The 18696-nt window shown below is 32.5% G+C and overlaps 1 protein-coding gene across 1 annotated transcript; it reads right to left on the bottom strand.

The window, feature by feature from the left end:
- Positions 1 to 11697: 11697 nt before the first annotated feature.
- On the bottom strand, positions 11698 to 12760 carry LOC149555140 (uncharacterized). The gene has a single exon (XM_089829154.1). The coding sequence runs from the start codon at positions 12535 to 12537 to the stop codon at positions 11848 to 11850; it is 690 nt and encodes a 229-aa protein (XP_089685280.1). The 5' UTR covers positions 12538 to 12760; the 3' UTR covers positions 11698 to 11847.
- Positions 12761 to 18696: the final 5936 nt, after the last annotated feature.

Raw genomic sequence — 18696 nt, 5'->3', positions numbered from 1 at the left:
TCTTTGGTCAAGTAGAAAAAGATGTTTTAGTAAAAAGAAAAATTCAAATGTACACAAAAGATTACAAAAGAGGTTAATTGCTAGTTAGGAAAAGAAATTTAAAAAAGCCTCCCATTTTATCATAGGAGATGACTAGCTTTACAAGTACAAAAATCATTTATTCTTGAAGGTGTTCACATGAACTTACAAATCTAATTAGAAAGAGACAAAGACATCTTAATAAGACTCGCTAGTCTGTGAGATAACTTAAAAAATATTGAATCTTAGGATTATTGGAATAGAAAATATATTAGTAATTAATGCAATTTGAACAGTAATATATGTTGAGATTTCTAAATTGAAGAAGCTAGAAATAACTCAAAGAAAATTGAAGATAAATTAATTACAAATGATGTATATGAACCAACATATTTCCCAAGAAAAAGGGACACTTTCAAGAGATAAACTATAAAGATAGAGAGTCTCCTTTTATCTATCAAAAATAAAAATAAAAATAAAAATTCTTATAGAGTCCATTTAGTTAGTGAATTTTTAATAGAGAGATCTTTAAGAAGTAATTGTGTATGAATTTTTTGATCGATACTATTAAGTTATTTCTAAAATGTTCACTTTCCAAGAGGGACAAACAAAGAAAGTTTTTTGGTCAAGTAGATAAATGTACCAATGTAAAACTAAAGATTCAAAAGTATAGAAAAGATTAGAAAATATGTTAATTGCTGGCTAGAAAAAACAATTTAAAAATGATGCACATTTTATGATAGGAGATGTTTAGTTCTACAAGTACCAAATTTATTTATTCTTGAATTAGTTCTCTTAGATTTACAAATCTAATAAGGAGTAGGCAAGGATGTCCTTATAAGACTCGATAGTCTGAGAGAACTTATAAAAATATCTAATCTTAGGATTGTTGGTATAAAAAATGTATCCAAAATTGATGCAATTTTAGTAGTATATGTTGAGATTTCTAAATTGAAGATACTGAAAATAAATCAAAGAAAGTTAAAGATAAATTAATTAAAAATGATGTATATGAACCAACATATTTCCCAAGAAAAAGACACACTTCAATGAGATAAACTTTATAGATAGAGAGTCTCCTCTCATGTATCAAAATTGAAAAAAAAAAAAAATCTTAAAGAGTTTATATAGTTAGTGAGTTTTTAATTAAGACAAGATTAAGAACCAATTGTGTATGAAGTTTGCAATTGACACTATGAAGTTAATTCGTACATGTTGACTTTACAAGAGAGAATGATAGAAAAAGATGCCACAATAAATTGTTTTTTATTAAAAAGTATAGAAAAGATTAGAAAAGAGGTTAATTGCTATCTAGGTAAAACAATTTTAAAAAGGCTCCTATTCTATCATATTATATGTCTAGCTCTATAAGTACTAAATTCATTTATTCTTGAATGAGTTTTCTTAGATTTAGAAATCTAATTAGAAAGAGGTAAGGAGCTCCTTATAAGACTTAGTAGCCTATGAGAGAACTTATAAAATATCAAATTGAGCATAGAAAATATATCCGTAATTAATGCAATTTTGATTATATATGTTGATATTTCTGAATTGAAGCTGAAAATAATTCAAAGATATAGTAAAGATAAATTAATTAGAAATGATGTACATGAACCAACATATTTCCCAAGAAAAAGAGACATTTTGATGAGATAAACTAGAAAGATAGAGACTCTCTTCTCATGTATAAAAAATAAAAATAGAAATTCTTAAAGAGTTCATATAATTAGTAAATTTTAAAATAAGACAAGATTAAGAAGTACAATTCTAGATATGAATTTTGTTGTTGATACTATGAAATGAATTCTTACATGTTCAATTTCCAAGAGGGGATGACAGAGAAAGTTTTCTAGTCACATAGAAAAGGATGCCACAAAAAAAAAAGATTCAAAAGTAGAGAAAATATTACAAAATAGGTTAATTGCTATGTAGTAAAAACAAGTACCAAAATCATTTATTCTTGAAGGAGTTCCCTTAGATTTACAAATCTAACTAGGAAGAGGCAAGGAGGTCTTTATAAGACTTGCTAGTCCATAAGAGAATTAAAAAAATATCCAATGTTAGGATTGTTGACATAGCAAATGTATCCTTAATTAAGGAAATTTCAACTTAATATATGTTGAGAATTCTAAATTGAAGAAGCCAAAATTAACAAAAAGAAAATTGAAGGTAAAATAACTACAAATGATATATGTGAACAAGTATTTTTCCCAAGAAAAGGAGACCTTTTGATGAGATAAAACTTTAAAGAAAGAGAGTCTCCTCTCATGTATCAAAACTAAAATAGAAAAAAATTCTTAAGCAATCTACATAATTATTAATTTTCTAATTAAGGCAAGATTAAGAAGTAATTGTGTATGAAGTTTGTAATTGATATTATGGAAAAGAAAGTATTTTGGTCAAGTAGAAAAAGATTCCATAGTAAAAAGAAAGATTCAAGAGTAGAGGAAAAATTAAAAAAGAGATTGTTAGCCACAAAAAACAATTTAAAAAAGACTCCCATTTTATCATAGGAGATGATTGGCTCTGCAAGTACCAAATTCATTTATTCTTTGAGGAGTTCTCTTAGATTTACAAATCTAATTAGGAAGAGGCAAGGAGGTGTTTATAAGTTGAAAATAACTCAAAAAATAATTGAAGACAAATTATTTACAAATGATGTATATGAACAACCATATTTCCCAAAATAAAGAGACACTTTTATGAGATACACTTTAAAGATAAAGAGTCTACTCTCATGTATCAAAAAAAAAAAACAAAAATTCTTTAAAATTTTATATAATTAGTAAATTTTTCATTAAGACAAGATTAAGAAGTAATTGTGTATAAATTTTATGATCGATACTCTAAAATTAATTCTTTCATGTTTACTTTCTAAGAGGGAATGAGAGAGATTTTTTTTGGGTCAAGTAGAGAAAGATGCCACAATTAAAAGCAAGATTGAAAAGTAGAGAAAAGATTATAAATGACTTGAATTGCTAGTTAGGAAAAACAATTTAGAAAGGACTCCAATTTTACCATGGGATATGACTGATTCTACAAGTACGAAATTCATTTATTCTTGAATGAGTTCTCTTAGATTTAAAAATGTAATTAGGAAGAGGCAACATGGTCCTTATAAGACTCGGTAGCCTATGAAAGAACTTATTAAATATCCAATCTTAGTATTGTTGGCATAGAAAATGTATCTGTAATTAATGCAATTTCAATAATATATGTTCAGATTTCTAAATTGAAGAAGCCCAAAATAACTTAAAGAAAAATTGAAGATAAACTAATTACAAATGATGTATCTAAACCAACACATTTTCCAAGAGAAAGAGACATATTGATGAGATAAGCTTTAAAGAGGGAGAGGCTACTCTCACATATAAAAAATAAAAATTATATTTTTAAAAAATTCATATAATTAGTAAATTTTTAATTAAGACAAGATTAAGAAGTAATTGTGTAAGAAGTCTATGGTCAATACTATGAAAGAACTTCTTACATGTTCAGAGGGAAAGAAAGAGAAAGTTTTTGGTCAAGTAGAAAAAGATGCCATAGTAAAAAGAAAGATTCAAAAGTAGAGAAAAGAGTAAAAAACAGGTTAAAGAATACTCCCATTTTAAGAATACTCCCATTTTATCATAGTAGATGATTAGTTCTCCAAGTACCAAATTGATTTATTCCTGAAGGAGTTCTCTTAAATTTACAAATATCATTAGAAAGAGGCAAGCACGCCTTTATCCAATTCAATACTCTATCAAAGAACTTAAAAATTTCCAATATTAGGATTGTTGGTATAGAAAATGTATCCACGCTTAATGTAATACATGTTGAGATTTCTATATTAAAGAAGAGAAAAATAACTTAAAGAAAATTGAAGATAAATTAAATACAAATGATATATATGAACTAGCATATTTCCCAAGAAAAAGAGACATTTTAATGAGATAAACTTTAAAGACAAAGAGTCTTCTCTCATCTATAAAAAATAAAAATAATAATTCTTAAAGAGTTTATAAAATTAGTAAGTTTTAAATTAAAATAAAATTAAGAAGTAATTGTATATGATGCTTGTGATCGATACTATGAAATGAATTCTTACATGGTCACTTTCGAAGAGGGACTGCCAGAGAATATCTTTTTGTCAAGCAAAAAAGATGAAATAGTAAAAATAAATATTCAAAAGTAGAGAATCAATTAGAAAAGAGGTTAATTACTAGCTAGGAAAAATAATTTAAAAAGGACTCCCATTTTATCATAGGAGATGATTGGCTTGACAAGTAGCTAATTAATTTATTCTTAAAGGAGTTCACTTAGACTTGCAAATCCCATTAGAAAAAGGCAAGGAGGTCTTTATAAGACTCACTAGTCCATGAGAGAACTTTAAAAATATTCAACCTTGGATTGTTGGCATAGAAAATATGTTTGTACTTAATTCAATTTAAGTATTATATGTTGAGATTTCTAAACTAAAGAAGCCAAAAAAAACTCTAAGAAAATTGTAGATATATTACAAATGATGTATATGAACCAACATATTTTCCAAGAAAAAGAGACATTTTGATGAGATAAACTTTAAAGTCAGAGATCTCCTCTGATGTATCAAAAATAAAAATAAAAAATTTTGTTCAATATTAGGAAATCAATTCTTACATGTTCACATTCTTGGAGAGAATGGAAGAGAAAGTTTTTGGGTCAAGTAAAAAAAAATGCCATAGTAGAAAGAAAGATTCAAAAGCTACAAGTACCAAATTTATTTATTCTTGAAGGAGTTCTCTTAGCTTTACAAATCTAATTAGGAAGATGCAAGGAGGTCTTTAGAAGACTCGCTAGTCTCTAAGAAAACTTAAAAACTACCCAATCTTAGGATAATTGACATACCATATGTATCTGTAATTAGTGCAATTTCAGTAATATATGTTGACATTTCTAAATTGAAGAAGTCAAAAATAACTTAAAGAAAATTGAAGATAAATTAGTTAGAAATGATATATATGAACCAACATATCTGCTAAGAAAAAGAGACATTTTCATGAGATAAACTTTAAATACAGTCTCTTCTCGTATATCAAAAACAAAAATTCGTAAAGAGTTCATATAACTAGTAAATTATTAATTAAAACAAGATTTAGAAATAATTGTCTATGAAGTTTGTGATCATATTATAAAATGAATTCTTACATGTTCACTTTCCAAGAGGGAATGACAGATATTTTTCGTCAAATACAAAAGATGCCACAATAAAAAGAAATATTCAAAACTATGGAAGATTGGTAAAAAGATTAATTTTTATCATAAGATGCCACAATAAAAAGAAATATTCAAAACTATAGAAGATTGGTTAAAAAGATTAATTTTTATCATAGGAGATGACTGGGTCTACAAGTACCGAATTCATTTATTCTTGAAGTTCATTAATATTCATACAATTTTCCTTTGCTCATATGCCGCAATCAGGGAATTCCTACAATCATGGAATTCCATAAACCCAAATTTCTATAGGCGTATTGTCAAAGAGTTTGGACGTCTCGTATACGATTTCACGTTTTACATACATGTGTACTAGAGCGGTGCAACAATAACATTAGAAAAAAATATTATCTTCGATATTTTCACAGATATTCATACCCTGTGCCAAGTCTCTCATTCTCATTCAACATTTACACATGCTAATTGGATTTTCTTCAAAGTATCTTAAGACTATCAAATGGATATTCTTTGCGAGTATCGTACAATCAGCACATTCTATGAACTCATATTTCTTTGGGGACCAACAATTCATATGCCCTACTTCGGGCTTTTGCAAACATCTATGAGAGAAGTTGCAGGCTTTAATGGTTACATCTGAAAAAAAATTTCCACGTGTAGCCTATTGAAACGCTTGAGGACGTTGGAAAATACTAAGAATTCTAAATCGAAGTCTGCAAGTCAAAATTTATTAAGAGTTTCTATATCCTCTTCCTAAGAATCTGGCAAGCAGGAGTTTCCATGCAAACACAATCCTATGAAGCACTCTAACAAACAGTTGGCATGTCCTTCAATATTTTACAATCATGTCTATCAGAGAACAGTTATCTGTAGAAGGTATTTCTTTCTCCTTGTCACAACCCACTTCATTGGATGCCTAAATAGTCGATAATTCTTTGACATGTGGATTTTTATCAAAAAAAATTCTTAGTTAGAAAATTTTCATTGAAATGTATGAGACGGTTATAACTACTTCGGGGTGTGCGGAAATTAGAAGGTCGGCTATAACTTAAATTCATGGCAGCTAGTAACCAGTTGGGGAGGGCATGTTAGAGAGATGGATTTTCTTTCGTAATCTTGACAGAAAACCTCCGAGGAGGGCAGTGACAGATCAAAGGGAAATAGAAACGAAAGGGGAGTGAATGGGGCTCCACTTTGGATCAGAGAAGCAAGAGACACTAATTCCATTCAGGTTTCCTTCTTGTCCAAAAGGTAATTGGAAAATAATGTTTGAGCCATTGAGTAGGTATTGTATCTTGGTAATGGATCTCTTAATTATGTTATTAGTCATTTGAATCCTTTAGTCTGTGTGTTGAATTAACACTATTGAAATATTGTTAAGGAAACTTCATAGCACCGCATGAGAAGTTTTGTTATATTGGAATATTTTTTATGCTTCCTTAACGAGATTGGTAATGATTCTCCTCTTACTAGAAAATCCAAATAAGCCATTAACTCTAACCTTGATTCACGATTCAAGATATAATACAAAGTTTGTTCAATAATTGCCTATGTCTCCAACCTATAAGACTTACTAGTGCACGTTTACATTCTTTTCTATGAGGCTCCAAATGCCTTCTAACCAGCCAATTCATGAAATTGATTAGGGTATGGGAACATGTGACGACCCTGTAGGTTTAAGGTATGCACAGAAATATATTATTCAATTGCTATCATTTGTATAATGACTCTAAATGTCATAGTGTCTAATAATGATCAGAAGTCAAGATATTGGTACGTTATATATATTCAAATGAAGATCGGGATAAACAAATGTATTAACCACTTGGATTAATATCTCAAAGTGATGCCCAACCGAACCTTCTAGGCAAGCGGTCAGATTCAATTCTCATATTTAGGAATTAGTAATAAGAGCGGAATGGTTAAATGTTTGGGGTACATAAAGTTGTTGATGAAGGGCCCATGTAGTTGACTTTTCTTTGAAATAATTCTTTAAAAGTGTTAGCAGTTGGGTGCATAAAAGGAAGGCCTCCTCAGATCTTATGTTTCAATTTTTCTGTTACTAGTTGTGCATGTAAATAGCATGTTATCTTAACAACAAATAAAAGTATCTTCATCCTTATATGTTTGTTGGAATAAAATATCATTGTTTGTTGAGGTGAATAGTAATTATTGGGGAATTTGTTAATATCTATTATTACAATTCTATGAAGGTGTTACGAGAATGCTAAATGTCTCTTCGTTTATGTCATTTGAATTCATATGGATAGTGTAGTATACTTTTTTTTGTGGTTACCAAATACATTAATTGTTTAGCAATTAATTCTTTTGTGAATTAATTGATGAAGTGATTAAGTATTTGTTCTTAGAATTAGATTTAAACACGCTATCACACTATCTCTTAGAAATTACAAGTTCTGGGATAATGTATCACTTGGGTATTGAAATGATAGAATTGGGGGTGTTCTTCCATATTGTAACAATGTGAATTGTGTATTTAGGCTAAGCTAGACTATATATGTTGTGTAAATTCCATATTGATTGATAATGAGAAATTTATTCTATAAAAAAAAATCATCTTGTTAGATGCATAATAATAGTTGAATTGGTCTCTTGACTTATCATGTTATGATCAGTTATGTATGAACTTGAATTAGAAAACAAAATAGAGTTTAACATATGAGGCTTTCTTGCAAGATTGAATATGTTAAGAGCTTGTGTTAATTGTGAATGTGTTAGGAACTTGTGTTATTTTAATTCTGATGCAAGTTTCAAAGTACAGTATTTTGGTTTCAAAATTCCTAATAGAGGGCTAAGTTTCTTTGTTAGAAGTAATTTCAATTTAATGGGGGAGTTGTACTTGAGAGAATTTCATTTTTTTGTCTTTTTGAAGCATCATCTTGTGAAGTTTAATGATGTTTAAATAAATTAATAGTTAGAATAATCTTTGGGATCACTTAAGAGCTTGTGTTAAATTTGACAGGCCTATGTGTTTAGATAAGGCAAATATTATACATATTTATTCACATTTTATTTATTTGAAGTTAATAATCATTTGTATATTATTGATGATTTGTTGCTCTTTGATGATTTTTATTACAATAATCACCACTAAATTAATCACATGGTGATATGGAGTGGATTCCACATAATGGAAGAAAGTGGTAGGGATGTATTTATGTTACAAATATGATAAAGCATGGGTGGATGGTGACTTTATGATTATATGGTATACAATGTGATGCACAAATTCTATTAATGCTCATAGTTTTTCTTGGTTAGTCTTCCTTGATGTTGGGTTGGATATCTTTCATGCCAAGAAAGATTATGAGGAAGCTTAACAAGTTCATGGTAGGGTGGTAAAGCATTCCTACAATATTCTCACTCCTTTATTTTCTTTGATAGGTTTTGGAGCCTTTGATAGTTGGGTCAACATATTCGGTACAACTTGATATTGTGGTGACTAAATTAAGAGTCTTTTAGACCTGATATAGTTCTTTTTAAAATTTAATGATAATTAATAACTAGCATTTACTAGTCAATATTCAAATCACCTTGACTCTCTTTGAATTTTGCATTTTATGCAGATTTATGGTATTGTTTTTCCAAGGGTAGTCTTTACAAATGGCATCAAATCTCTTAGTTCCACACTCATGCCTTGAGTTCACTATGCTTATTTAAACATAACCCTATGAAACGAAATTGTAAGTAACCTAAGTGTAGTCTATGTGCATATGTGTTGGTTTTTGAATTGATTATTGTCTCTCTAAATTATGATTAGTTTGATATAGAAGGATAGGATGCTCCTTATGTATGTCATGATTTTGTGTTGACCTTGCATTCTTTTAAAGACTGTCAAAATGGAAATTTCTAGAATTATTTGTATTCTGCATACCTTAGATAGTTATGGTTATACATGAAGTACTTATTTTTGCATGTGTGATCCAAGAAGGATGTGGTTTTATAGTATCTATTGAGATAGTCAAATGGTGGTTTACTTTGAACTAGGATATGAGTGCCTGCAAAATTCTAGATTGGGCTTGTGATAGAAATGAAAATATGTCTTTTATTGTGTAAATGACATGTGATACATATGTGGTGCAAGATTTTTGATTCCAGATTCATGCGGTTCTTTAAGTAACCTAGTATGATATGTAAGAAGAACATGGATTTTGTTTGCACACATATTGCATGTTGTATTTTGAATTTAGAAATGTGTGAGATTAAAAAGGAAAAGATGTGATTATCAAGATGTATTAAATGTGATGTGATGCATATTTTTGAAGTTTGGTAATTTTTTTAACACTCCTTGAACACAACGTATCACGTAAAATATACTCCCTCTTGGTGACTAGTAATTGTCATTATGTTTTATGTGAATTGGTTTTCATTTGATTATGTTATCTTTTAGTTTTTTAGAGACTCTAACGTGATGAAGGACTAGCTTGAAAACTTTTATATCCAAGCTATAAAATATGTATTTATGTGAATTTGGTGATTCATGGATCAAACACATCACTACCTATTATGTTATCTAGAATCCAACATTTGTAAATTTATTTCAGCCAATGTGAAACCCTAATTAGAAAGAGCAATTTGAAGCATGACTAGCCCAACTTAGGAATGATCATCCTTAGAAGCCTTTTTTGAATGAAAGTGCAAATGGTGGATCTCCTGCATAATAAAGTAAGAAAAATAAATATTCCTTCCTCCTTAATTCTCCATCTTATAGATTTGGTTTGCATTGTTTCTTATAACAATAGTTGCAATGCAAATAATTTTAGTTTCTCTCCAAAAAATTTACCCTCTATGGAAATCTTCTTAGACTAGTCCAATGCTAAAAACCAAGGTAGAAATAAGATGTAGTCAAGAAAACAATCAAGTTAAATGCTCAATAATTCAATCTTAATTGATGGATGATTTTCTCATTATTCTTATGTAGGTAATTGAATGATCTTGTAGCATGCAAACCAAATCTATAAGATGGAGAATTAAGGAGGAATATTTTTCTTACTTTATTATGCAAGAGGTCCACCATTTGCACTTTCATTCAAAAAAGGCTTCTAAGGATGATCATTCCTAAGTTGGGATAGTCATGCTTCAAATTGCTCTTTCTAATTAGGGTTTCACATTAGCTGAAATAAATTTACAAATGTTGGATTCTAGATAACATAATAGGTAGTGATGCATCCAAGCTATAAAATATGTATTTATGTGAATTTGGTGATTCATGGATCAAAATACTCACAAACACACAGAAATATTAGTTGTGCACATAACTTTCAAGAAAAATAAGAAGAATAATAAATTAAATAAATGAAACCCTAACTCATATAAGCCAACAAAAATTTGATTAACATTAGAATTAGACATAATTTATATTAGTTGTAGAGGCAAATGCAAGATCCATAAATAAAGTGGTATCTCTAGATGAATTCATATATGGACAGGTTTGGGTGTCATTGGCATTAGTATCACAATGGTATGCTCCCACTTAAAAATTACTCTATAGCTGGGGGGCTCATTTTTGTATTTGAAGTATGCAGAGTAAGAGTGCAAAGATGGAGGACCAAAATGGGGGTATAGGTTGCCACTTTTTTTTTTTTTGAAATCATACAAATCTAAACTTCAACAAGAAATTGGAGATAGTTGCATTCAACATTTGAAGATGTGATTTTAAAAAAAAAATTGCAGTTCTCTAAATCTAGTTTTTAAGCTACTAACATTTCTATTAAATGGTGGAGTTTAAGTCCCTCATCTTGTTTGTGGTTGGCCCTCCTCCAGTAGAGATCTGAAGTGGTCATTCAACCGCCATGATTTGGTGATCTCACCTCCTATGGCAGAGGGAGAGGAAGATATAGATAAGGATACAGTTATTGATGATGTGTGGGCTCCACTCGAGCCACCCACAAACCCCACTGATGTATGGGGCTCTAATGATTGATGTAATCCTCCAAACTCGGATGGCACTGCTTTGGTTGTCTGAGGGCAACTTATCTATTTTTTAATGAATATTTGTTAGCTTTCTGACTTTGGGCTGTATGAACTCTTGTGGGATGATCTTTGTATCCTGCCGCCCTTTTTTTTTTAATATGTAACTTTATTATTTTAATTAATAGAAAGGGACTGTTCATCAAAATTTTTATCATACATACCTATAGTTAATTTTGTTGTTGTATCATTGACTTTTATATATTTATCTACGATTGTAATTTTGGTAAATATAATTGTGTTGTGCAATCATATAGTTTTTTTCTTAACCTTTTGCTGGTGAATATAATTGTATATAATAGTCTCATTTATATTTTAGATTTATATTCATGAAGAGGCATATTGATAATTAAACTTTCAGAATATATTTATTAAAATCATACAAAGAAAACAACATATATATCTGGCATTGTGATTTATCGCCAAAGGTGTCAATAGCATTAAAACATGGTTCAATTCTAACATAAACCATCGGCTCTCAATCAGAAGAGATTGATTCAACTTAAAATTTTATTTTATATATCTATAAATTGAACACCTTCAAGCTTTGTTTGTGCGTAATTTATAATTCCCGTATGGGGTTCACTTATTTGACATAGCTAACCATTTCTGGAAGATCATATTAACACACAATAATCTCGTCTAGGCAGAAGTATACTTAGCCTTGTAGTCGCTCCAAAGCTGATCAACGGATTTACCAGTGAGATCATTAAAGAAGCCCAGATTCCACCCAAAAGCCATTTTAGCATTCATATTGGCAACAAAACCAGAGCTAACACTGTCACAATACTGCAAGAAAAGGGCAGTGACATCATAACCCTGGTCCCATTTGTCACCACTGCCAGGCTTAACCCAGTGAGAAGGAGCCAACCCTGCAGTTAAGCGTACATAGTCAGCAATTCCTTCAATAAGACCACTGGGGGCATTCCCTTGGCCGTTCCACTGCCACACGTGAGTCATCTCGTGGTACAAAACTCCTCGTATCTCTGCCTTCACGTCTCCTCCGTAGTTGCCAACATAGTCTGAACTCAGGTGAATTTCGTCAGCACTTGTGTACGCAACGCCGTCCATGCTTTCCACGATCAGAGTAACTTTTTCCACACTCTTCCTATCCGTAGCGGAGCTCTGGTGGAAGGTGTTCCAGATGAATTTGGTGGAGGAGTCCATAATTTCAAAGGCTCCGCTGGACCCAATCTCTTGATCGAATTTGTCGCCGCCGGTGGTTCCTTGAGCGTGATTAGAGAATGCAAAAACCAACGCTTCCGTTGTATGAAACATTAAAATCGCTGCAAGGGCTATGAAGCCCAGCACTAAAGCAGCGCGACTTGCCATTCTCCTGCCAAGATTTTCTTACCACAGAAGGAAGGTGTAGAGAGACAGAGTTGATAGGCAGCTTATGTTTGTTGTCGAGAATGAATGGTGTGGAGGGGATTATATCTACATGAGTTCCCGTGGCTATGTCGTGTCACTTACGGACTCTAAAGGCACTTTAAAACTCAGTCAAAGCTACGTGCGCTTCATGTCCTTGCAGTTTCTCATTCATAACGCTTGCATTCTTATCTAAAATATATGGCTCATATACGAAGATGCCATTTATGCTTCGTCAAACACCGACATTAGAGAGCCCATTCAAACTGTCCTTGGTGTTATTCAATCCTTTAACGAAGACCATACAAAACTGTACAAAACTGTCCTTGGTGTTATTCAATTCTCATCCCTGACGACATAAGTTATCCCATAGCTGACGTCAAATTTTGTCCAATAATTGATTTATTTTCTCTCGGTGGGAAGCAAAAGCATCTCTTGCTCAATACATCAATGTCGTCGGGGATGAGAATTGATGTGAATATATTAATGTCGCAACTATTTATGTGACTATTTCAACAATTTTACAATAAATGTGACTAACACAGTTGTATAGATTCTCCACTTGATGTGAATATATTAATGTGGCAATTATTTATGTGACTATTTCAACAATTTTACAACAAATGTGACTAATACAGCTGTATAGATTCTCCACTTGATGTTAATACAGTAATGTCGCAACTATTTATGTGACTATTTCACCAATTTTACAACAAATGTGACTAATACAGTTGTATAGATTCTCCACTTGATGTGAATACATTAATGTCGCAACTATTTATGTGACTATTTCAACAATTTTACAACAAATGTGACTAATACAGCTGTATAGATTCTCTACTAATCAAAAGAGCTATCAATTAGGGCTCGTTTCGTTGCTGGAATAGGAACAAACATTCTCGAATATGTTTTCTATTATGTACTTGGTATGCCAATTCGGAATAGAGAATAGAGTTTTGTATTCCAATTTTACCCCTAAAACAAGCATAAGTCTATGCCAAAAAAATGTTATTAAAATAGGCCATTCCTATTCTCAATCCTATTATTCCAAATTTCATATTTTTTCGGATCCGTGAGTTTGCACATAAGGGTTAAAATGTTTTGGTAGCCAAATCATTTTCTTCTCCACTCCATAATGGTTTCACTCTCCATTTTCACTCCACAATGGCTTCACTCCCCATTTTCAGGGTTCAATCTGCAGCGGCTTCACGTTTCATCTGGATTATCATAGTTGAGTCTGCATTCCATAGAGGTATGGCGTTTTGTTCTCAGTTAGGTTCAATGGACTTTTCAAAGATTAGAATCGCATTTAGCCTCTTGTCAAACCCTAATGATTAAACAGCCACTGGTTTCCATCATTGTCAGCATAAATTTCAATGGATTTTTGATTCCTAACTGTGAATGTTATCTCACCAGCTGAATATATGGATTGTGAATCTACCCTTCATCATCCACCACGTAAATGTACGATTAGAAAATAAGACATTATCTTGCATTTTCAGGGCATCAATGAGCTCTGCCAAATAGAGAAGGGAGCTACTATAAATGCACCAAATGCATGAAGTTGTCAAACATATGGAACAATGATTTGTAGAGGTTGTGGCTAGCAGATTAATTGGTACTAGTTAAGAGCTGATATCATTGCTTTACAACAATTGACAACCATTTAATTCAAGTTACAAATCTTTCATCATCATGGGTGTCCAAATGAAAGTGAGGCTTGATGAAATTGATTAGATCCTTGCACTTACAACCCCTTTCTTTATTTTTCTTGAACGTATCCTTCGCTTGCTTCAAACTTGAGACAAAAAATATGATTCAACTATCTCACCTTCAAATTTTTGCCATGGTCCCTCTTCACTTCTCTTCCTCTTATCGCACTGAATGACACTAATCCTTTGCACTAGTGTACCACGAATTGTTTTACCTGCTAAAATTGCATAGCTTGAAAGTAAAACTACCAATATAATTGATACGATTATAACTATATTGATTACTGAAGGGGTTATAAAAAATTCATGGGCGACTGGTGGAGGATTGTAGAACAAAGCTGTCAAATAGTAAAACTCAAAGGTGAATAAACTAAGCCCCAAGGCTGCAAGTGCACGCCAATCAGTTGCAGAACCAACACGAGCCATTCCTGGCAACAAATACCCAATCAACACACATGTGAAAACTCCGCTTGACTCACCCACCAGATGATTCTATTGAATGTCTTGTCTAACTTTAAAGTAGCCTTTCATGCTATCAGTTTTGTCATCTTAAAATTTGATTATCTTAACTTTTACAAACAAACGGAGTTGGATGGTCAAAGCATTGATAAGCAGAGACTTCCCAGGATTCCAAATCCTAGCCGATTTACCCCAAATTGCTACAAATGCATCAAAGAGTATTAGACAAACAAAATAAACAAATAATAATAAGAAAATTTGTAAAATAAATTTAGATATGTTGAAATCTAGCATTTCTTTTAGATTTCTTATTATTTTCTATCATAAATCATTTGAATTTTTTTAAAAATTTGATAAGAGAGAAAATGTCATTGTTGGAAATCTTTGGCAAGACTCTCAAGTCACCCTACTTTGAAGTCATTCTCTTTCCTTCTTATTCAAGTCATCCATTTCGTACTTCATGTCTACACAACCCATCTTTCTACCAAAACAACCAAAGTAGTTTTCCCACCACTGCCCATACAATAAACCCCAATAATCGACACCTTGCTCTTTAACAAAATCTCCTTCAAATCCTTAATAGGCTTCTCCTATCCCACATAAAATTGAGATTTCATAGGAAAATTGCCAAGAGTAGAGCATTTATTAGACTCTTCCATTTCAATAGTTTGACACAGGTTGCAGCCTTAAAATTCTTGGATTTGTGGATATGCACACTAATCTTGTTGGAGTTGATGAAATCCAACTTCGAAAATGCCCAAGATCACCTACATGAAAATAACCTGTCAAAGGGAAGCCAAGGAAGGAAGAGCATGGAGCTAGGGAAAAACCCTAAACGAACATGAGAGACAACAAGATATGCAAACATAAGAAAATATGTATTTACAATATGCTAAATGTGTTATGAAAATACAATGAGGGAGCTCAAATATAAAGGACTCAAGGAATCTTCTAGAGCGACCTAAAAGATGCTAGGAGATAAGTGTGACAACTAAGCATACATCTACATGAGGTGGAAAGTCCTTGAAAAAGGTGAGAGGATAAGTATGATTTAGAGAGAAAAAACTCTTGTATTGTCAACAACTTATAACAAACTCCTAGACTACAACTAATAAATAAATGCATTAACCTAAGTAATCTTAAGTAAATAGAATAAATAATTAGTAAATTAATTATTTACTCTAACAGCCCCCCTTAAGCGCAACTTAGGGAAATGCCTTAAGCTCACAAAACTAAGATGAAATACAAAATGGGTCTCGGCAACGAGGCCATGTTAGGTACCCATGAACAATGCAACAAAATGCAACATCTAAAAATGGGGAAAGAGAGAAAACCACATGGGAAAAATCCTCCCCCAAAAAGAGGTAAGAACCTAGTGAAGAACTGAAGAAGCCTCCAACTAGGGAATGTCCCTTAAAACAGGAACAAAGAGTGATCATGAAGAGCATCATTGAAGCATGAAGAAGCTGTAAAAACTCTGCCATCAAGAAGAAACTAATGATATGAAGAACCTCCATGGAAGAAGAAGGCATGAACCGAGCGTGTCTATCTAGTAGATGATCCATCTCACCGAAATGCATAGGTAGCCAACCATTGCAATCACCTTGTATATAGGATCAACTACTGAATACATAGTTCACACTATCGAACCATCGAACCAAAGATGCATTAGAACAACAACATAACCCCCCCTTAATGCAGATAGGGTGAGATGATAGGCAACTGAAAAAATGGGCCAAAATCTCCTGCAGACAAACCAAGAACAAAGAGAAAGATGAAGAGGTACAAACATCCATAAAGGCATGGTCAAACTAACTCTGCGCGGGCTAATTTCATGGAAGGGACACTCACTTGACAAAGGAAGAGGGAAAAAAAATGGCAAAACCTATCCCCCCATGACGCTTTATGAAAAATAGTGCAAGTACAACTATTTCAAAACAACGTTCATGACCCCCGAAATGTAAGAGTGACACTTTATCTCAGTGTGATACATAAAATTTCTTCAAAATGATAGCTACAATGATCAAAACAAAAAACAAGCTGATACAAAACATAGTAGAGTCCAAAACAAAGGATCCCATACTAAGAAAATGATCCTCAGACCTGAAATACCCAAGATATCCACCATGGACTAAAAATGCAAAAATAATGATAGAAAGAGCATGGGGTAGAATTTGAAGGAAATAACAACATTTCTGAAAAGTAGATAGAAAAAGCTTTCTAGAAATATAACATTTTCAAAAAACGGGTAAGGGATGCAAAAGAAAAGCTTGTCAGAGTCAAAAATAGGACTTTAGACTTTGACTGCAAAAAAAGTATAAAATTGTATCAAAACCTAAAAAAGACCTACACCAATGTCTCTATCTCAGAACTGACTTTTTGGCGCTTCTTTCGGATCGAAAAAATACCTCCGTATGCCTAAGTTATGGCCAAAAAATCGTAGGTCAAAAAGGACCTTGGAGGAGAGGTCAAGAACATCTACTGATGCTGGGATGACATCATGTTGATGTCAACAACTAGTGGCTTAAATTTGACGGCTTGGAGGCCGTTGCCACAAAAATATGCCACGTGGGTGCCATGTGGTAGGTGTGGCTGACATGGCTGGGTCCACGTGGCAAAGTGCCACATGACACCCCTGCAACCTATCAGTATGGAAAACTGCCAAGTGTGCTAATGTACTGGTTGACTGTACCTCTTTTGTTGACTCAGTAAAGTATTCCACGTAAGTGCCAATAGTGTGCTGATTGTACAGATAAATTAACATGGGTGCTAATGTGTATAGGGGCAGCATGGAGGCTATGGACGAGCGTCAACTGCTAGTAGAGTGAAAAAAATCAAAACAAAGCTGGTGGAGCAGCGTTAAACTAGAAGCGGAGGTGGCACTATGCAGGAAGCGCAACTGGGAGGAGCGGTAGAGAGGCTAGGGAGGAGGCTGAGCTCTACAATGGTTGTGAGCCGGCAACTGGCCAGGTGTGAGTGGAGGGTGGGTGGCCTCACAATGGTGTGGCCTAAAATTGATTATTAAAATTTTTTTAATGCCAAATCATTCGTACAGCCATACAGAACCTCCTGCAATTAAATTTTTTTTGCCTCCTGGAGCTCTATCTCCAAAATTGACAAATTTTATATGGATCCTAGTTGAAAAATGCCTTCTGAATCTAATGGCAGTGTCCGTTTGGGCTCAATGTGCTCCAAAAAATTGGTCTACCCCTGATTTGAAGAAAAATGCATAAACAAATTAGAGTTTGTGACTTCAAATCATGGCTTCAAAAATCCTTCAACGAAGTAGTAGAAGGAAGGCTCTGATACCATGTTAGAGTTGATGAAATCCAACTTTGAAGACACCCAAGATTACCTGCATGCAAATAACCTATCAAAGGGAAGCCAAGGAAGGAAGAACATGGAGCTAGGGAAAAGCCCTAAACGGGTCACATGAGAGACAACAAGATATGCAAACACAAGAAAATATGTATTTACAATATGCTGAATGTGTTATGAAAATACAATGAGGGAGCCTGAATATAAATGACTCAAAGAATCTTCTAGAGCAAGCTAGAAGATGCTAGGAGATAAGTGTGACAACTAAGCATACATCCACATAAGGTGGAAAGTCCTCGAACAAGGTGGGAGGATAAGTATGACTTAGAGAGAACAAACTCTCATATTGTCAACAACTTATAACAAACTCCTAGACTACAACTAATAAATAAATGCATTAACCTAAGTAAGCTTTAGTAAATAGAATAAATAATTAGCAAATTAATTATTTAGTCTAACAAATTTGACTAAGTATAGGACATATATGTCAATATAATTTTTATCCTTGTCCTTCTTTCCTGTATCTTCATCACTCTATGATATGGGTTGCAAAATTGTTATTTACAATCTTAAAGTGCAATGTCCTATTGCATAATTTTAAGCACAAAATAGATTTTTCTATGTCCCTATAATA

This window comes from Cupressus sempervirens, chromosome 5 (genome assembly GCF_028749045.1).
Source record: "Cupressus sempervirens isolate cs-2001-9-10 chromosome 5, ASM2874904v1, whole genome shotgun sequence".
Taxonomy (NCBI): domain Eukaryota; kingdom Viridiplantae; phylum Streptophyta; class Pinopsida; order Cupressales; family Cupressaceae; genus Cupressus; species Cupressus sempervirens.
Note: the sequence above shows the minus strand (reverse complement) of the source record. Positions and strands in the feature narration are given on the sequence as shown.

Bases quoted from the DNA above. Each gene is read 5' to 3' on its own strand.
- LOC149555140 (XM_089829154.1), bottom strand. From the start codon at position 12,537: ATGGCAAGTCGCGCTGCTTTAGTGCTGGGCTTCATAGCCCTTGCAGCG.